The following is a 5,848-nucleotide window of genomic DNA, read 5'->3' as shown; positions in this document are numbered from 1 at the left end:
TTTATTGTAGAGATGAGGTCTCGCCAAGTTGCCCAGGCGGGTCTCGAACCCTTGGGCTCAAGCAATCCACTCACCTCAGCCTCCCAAAGCGCGCGATTACAGACTGAGCCACTGAACCTGGCTTGCTTTACGTTTTAAAATGGATTCCTTTGATAACAAATGTATTAATATAAATAATTATACAAGAAATTGGGTGAGAAGATATATGGGAAATCTTTGTACTGTATTTTTAATTTTTCTGTAATTCTAAAAGTGTTCATAAACATAAATAAATAATTAAATAACATGGATTTCTTTGAGTACTTTAGCATCTTTAATAATATTTAAACGGGAGGATAAATGAGGATAGAGACAGTATTGACCAGAAAGAAAAGGTGTTTTGGGTTTTTTTCCTGTAGAAAAATATATTCCATTACTTAAAAATCCAATAATTTGCAGATACCTAAACAAACAAAATAATATAGTACATTATTCTCCACCTAGGAACTACAAAAAATAAAAACACAGTATCAGATTGTCAAGATTTTTCCAGCTACTATACTTAGACTAGAATCTTTCTTAAAAACTGTATTTAAGCCGGGTTTGGTGGCTCAGCCTGTAATCCTGCGCCTTTGGGAGGCTGAGGTGAGTGGACTGCCTGAGCCCGCGGGTTCGAGACCTGCCTGGGCAGGTGAGACCTCATCTCTACAATAAATCAAAAAATCAGCCGGGCATGGTAACACATGCCTGTAATTCTAGCTACTTAGAAGGCTGAGGTGGAAGGATTGCCGGAGCCCAGCAGATGGAGGCTGCGGTGGCCAGGAGCGGCCACTGCACTCCAGTCTGGGCGACAGAGTGAGACTCCACCTCAAAACAACAACAACAAAAACAAAAACAAAAAAAAAAACTGTATTTAATTTAGGCAATTGATGTCTAATAAATTGTTTTAATAATTCTAATTAAGAAGTTATAGTTAATGGAATATCAAAAGCATTCCCTTAAAAATCCTTAATTTTTAAAAAATAGATTAATGATGAAGAATTTCAATTTTTTTTTTTTTTTTTGAGGTAGAGTCTCACTCTTTCACCTGGGCTGGAGTGCAGTGGCACAACCACCTCAGCGTTGAACACGCTGGGCTCTGGTAATCCTTCTGCCTCAGCCTTCCTAGTAGCCAAACTACAGGCACACGCCACCACGCGCATCTAATTTTTTATTTATTGCGGAGACAAGGTCTCACCAAGTTGCCCGGGCTGGTCTTGATCCCATGGGTTCAGGTAATCCACTCGCCTCAGCCTCCCAAAGTGCTGGGATTACAGGCTCAGCCACCAAGCCCGGCCAGTATTGATGGGACAATACCAAAAGTACTTTCAGACAAAGCAATTTCAAAAAATGTTTATCTGCTTAACTTTTTGATTAATTATTTAAATCAAGTAAGTTAATTTTGCTCCTTTAACAAAATGGGGAGTGTAAAAGGAGTATTTAAGATGTTTTGTGACTAAAGGCTTCATTTTTTCCATGCTACCTTGGGCTGCAATAAATAAACCAAAAAATAACTATATACTTTTTTTTCCCTCTTATGCAAGAAAGTATTTCTTAATTCAAAAGTATAATTAACTTCCTCAGAAGGCCAAGGTGGGAGGATTACTTAAGCCTAGAAGCTCAAGTCTATTCCTGATATGGGCAACATAGAGAGACCCTGCTATCTCTTAAAAAGACAAACAACAAACAAGCAAAAAACCCATTTAACTTTGTATATGCATCCATAAAAATTTCCTTGATAAACTACTGCCAGTAAAAATTTATCTCTATTCTGAAATTCCTTAGCAAATGATTTTGATATACTTCTCTAAATGAACCTGCCACTCATTCTTTCTTCCCCTAGACTCTAAGCTCTTTGTGGACAGAGTTTATGTTTGATTTATCTTCGTCTCCCTCAGAATTTAACACAATATTCAATAAATAATTGCTGAGAGGCTAAGTGTATAATTAATAAGTAATACGGAAGAACAAACAACTATTAATGAGAGAAAAGATGCACTGTGTCCTATTTTAAATAATTTGACACTTAAAGATAACACCGTAATTTCAGGGTTTCACTTGCTCAGTAAACAATTTTCCTAAAATGGAATTAGCAAAATAACAGGAAGAGTCAATTGCACGATCTTCTTTTTATGAATATCTGTTTTAAGATCACAGGCAACCCATTTATATTATAAATAATGCCCCTCATGGTAATAAACAAAATTCAGATTTCACTTATCAATAAAACCCAAAACACTGAGGGCTATTCAATCTGAAGCTTAGATCTACTGCAATTTTTTTGCAAACATATTCTTATTATTACTAATGTCTTTGACATTTTGATTTTTTTTTGCTTTTTACTATACTAAGAAATTACTATAAATAATGGAAATTATTTATAAACTGCCAACTCAATAGCAAGGTCAAGAAAAGCCATACATTAGAAACAAAAATTTTAACAAAGGCATTACTGTTTCACTGAAACATTAAAAAAGGCAATCTTTCACTGTAGCCAAGAATTACAGGATCACTTCAGAAAAATTTGTAATAAAATCAGAATTCAGTGTTAGCAATATATAAAAAATGAAAATGGTCCCCCCAAAAGTTTGCTAAACTTATTAAGAAGGATGATTACTCTTTGACAGATGCTTTATATCAATAAAATAGGACTGACTGCCTTTGCAAATCTATGGAATAAGTAGCAGAACCTAGTTACAAAGTAGCAAGGTTCAACTGATTTTGTTGTTAAATGTCTACTATTACAAATGACTACAAAATTAATCAAGTCCCTATTTATTGTGCTGACACTCTAACATTGAGGGCAATCTAATTCTAAGCTTTGGTAATATAAATGAAAGAAGTCAGTTTTCCCAGAGATCAAAAAATAGTGCATAACAATAATCTTTCTTTTTAATGCATTACTAATTTTGGAAAACACTCTAGTTCATCTTCAAATTTCAGCACCATTATCTAAATGTTTCTTTGCCATTACTGTTCTAACTGCATTCCTCATTCTACAAACACAACTGCATTGCCTCAAACAAAAGATCAAGAAGTCAGTGAATGCCTTAAAGTCTATACTTCCTGACACACCTGTAAGAAGTCTGCTGCAGTAATTGTCAAGGTAAGGCACAGCAATAATACAAAAATTCTAGGTGATTAATATTTTGGACTCTATGAAAATAATTAATAAAATTTGGAATAAAGTTAATAAATCCAACCTTGAACTTGTTATTTAAGGATTTTTAAAGCTTTAACCAAATCTGAAATAAGTACCACAGAAACTGACTGACCTCACAGATAAGAGTAGGATTAGCAGTTTCTTCTAAAGATGTGGTTAAATGATTAGAATGTCATTCTTAGAGACTAGCAATGAATATCTTATTGAAATAAAGACAAGGGGTCAACAATGAAGAAATCACTCCTGAAACCGTCTTCTCCAACATTTACCATTCAAAGACATTGGAAGCAGACATAAAATGTCAGTGATAAAATTTATAATTATTGTTGTTTTGAATTCAAAGATTTCTGAAGAAATATAGTATGCCTATATAGGATACTGGAAAATTATATAAGGTAAGGAGGAAAAGTATATTTCATGTAAATTTTAATAAATTCCCATTTGAAGAAGGCTTAATAAATCTATCCCATAGAAATCATTCAAAAATACTCACATATTTGTAAATTTTGGTTTCACTCCCTTCCATTTTTAATTTTAAAAATTTATATTTATTTTTAAGAGTTATTTTCGTAATATATTTAGATATTTTTAAGTTATGAAATGGCTTTCTTGTAATAAAGTGCCAACATATAAACTGTACCTATAGGAACTAAGGATTTTATTTAACAACTGCTTGACTATTCCAAAACTAAGTCACAGATTGGTGTCACATATAAATAAAGAACATTATTAAATCTGATGATGTGTGGTACAATGCCAAAGAATATAAAGATACGATATCAGTTCAATTTGTGGTTCAAGTTGCTAACTTAAAATGGCATCAGCAAAAATTTCTAATGGGTCTCTTTTCCATGTTTAAGGGGTCTCAAAAAAAGCTAGATATGAGATAAAGGTTATAGGGGCAAAGACAGAGAATGCAAGTAGCTCATTTATAACCTTTTAAAATTAAATATATACCCACAGAGTAAACGCTCATAAAAATGTCATTTCATATGGTCAAAGCTGATGCACAACTGGGCTACACTTAAGTAGAGTAGCTTTCTTTTAAGTCTTTAAAAAATAATCCTTAAAAATGTATTAGATAAGAATGGGCAAGGTGTGGTGGCTCACATCTGTAAACCCAGCACTTCAGGAGGCCAAGATGGGAGGATTGCTTGAGCCTAGGAATTTGAGACTAGCCTAGGCAACATAGTGAGACTTTATTTCTACAAAAAAAATCAGATAATTAGCCTGGTGGGAGCCTGTAGTCCTAGCTACTGGAGGCTGAGGCAGAAAGATCACCTGAGCTCTGGAAGTCGAGGCTGCAGTGAGCTGTATTTGTTTCACTGCACCCTAGCCTGGGTAACACAGTGAGACCCCCAACTCAAAAAAAAAAAAAAAAAAAAAGGTTTTGGAAAACTGTGAGACTACCAAATCATTCCACCTCCCAAGAGAATTTCTGCCTCTCTGTTTTCAGCTGGAGAACTCATATCTACTCACAAGATTAAACTTTCACTCTTCTATTTGAATAAGCCTGAGAGTCACAGGATGAGAGGTCAGGATATACCACTAGTTGTTTCCCCAAGCTGGCAGACATATCCTTTCTTTTCATAAAAGAAGGGAGAAAACATTGTTATGGGTACACGTGCATATATTACTTTAGTTTTAATAAGAAACTTGCTGTATTAAAATTGTTTTATAAATAATACAAAAATATAGAATATAAAAATGTTTTATAAAATTGTTTTATAAATAAGATCTACAGTTAATTGACTTCTATGTTGATCTAATAATTATGCTAAAATGCTACTGAATCCATAAAATATTTTTTCATTCTGATCTAATAAAGCATATTAAAATATTATTTGTTGTACTACTTTTAGTGTAACTAAACAGGAAACATATATTTTTAAAAAATTACTTTTCATCCATGCGGCTTCTCATTTTCTTCAGTTTTTGCATAATGCTGCTAGTTTCACTGCTGGAGATTGAAATGGGAGAAGGACTGCGGGTCTCCAAGTCAGTTGGACCAGGACTAGTTGCCTTATTATCCTTTGTATCATCATCACTATGAGAATCCTGCAAACAAAAAGAAGCAACATTTTATTGGACTTTAAAAGGATCTTGAGGTTATCTTAAACCCTGTCGATTCAAAATTAAGTTTACCCTCAAAACAATGTCTGTTACAATAGTTGAAAATAAGATATTACATAAAAGACAAAATATCACACACTTAAAAGTTGTTAAAATAGTAAATTTTATGTTATGTATATTTTACCACCATTTATATGTAAATGTGTGTGTGTGTGTGTGTGTGTGTGTGTGTGTGTGTGTGTGTGTGTATAATCCATAACGCAAATGTATCTACAGGCACTCATTACAGACCGTGGGGAGTGTAATACACTCTCAATTTTTTCCCAAATCTTTGTCAATGTTTCCTTTTTTCTCTTTTTTGAGTTGGAGTCTCACTCTGTCGCTCAGACTGGAGTGCAGAGGCCACTCCCAGTCACCGAAGCCTTGACCTGCTGGGCTCCGGCAATCCTTCCGCTTCAGCCTTCCAAGTAGCCGGAATTACAGGCATGTGCTAACCACACCCGGCTGATTTTTTGATTTATTGTAGAGATGAGATCTCGCTGCCCAGGCGGGTCTCGAACTCGTGGGCTCAGGCAATCCACTCACCTCAGCCTC

General features: G+C 34.5%; 1 protein-coding gene across 1 annotated transcript in view; it reads right to left on the bottom strand.

Moving 5' to 3' along the window:
• CEP350 (centrosomal protein 350) overlaps positions 1-5,848 on the bottom strand; it is a 133,365-nt gene that overhangs the window by 42,124 nt on the left and 85,393 nt on the right. Inside the window, exon 26 of the mRNA XM_021715172.1 lies at positions 5,082-5,239. Within this exon, the coding sequence (XP_021570847.1) occupies positions 5,082-5,239 (158 nt within the window). The remainder of the gene's footprint in view (positions 1-5,081; positions 5,240-5,848) is intronic.

The sequence above is a fragment of the Carlito syrichta genome, unplaced genomic scaffold, assembly GCF_000164805.1.
Source record: "Carlito syrichta isolate Samal-C Ts95f unplaced genomic scaffold, Tarsius_syrichta-2.0.1 Scaffold306782, whole genome shotgun sequence".
Classification (NCBI taxonomy): Eukaryota; Metazoa; Chordata; class Mammalia; order Primates; family Tarsiidae; genus Carlito; species Carlito syrichta.
This window is presented reverse-complemented; position numbering and strand designations above follow the sequence as displayed.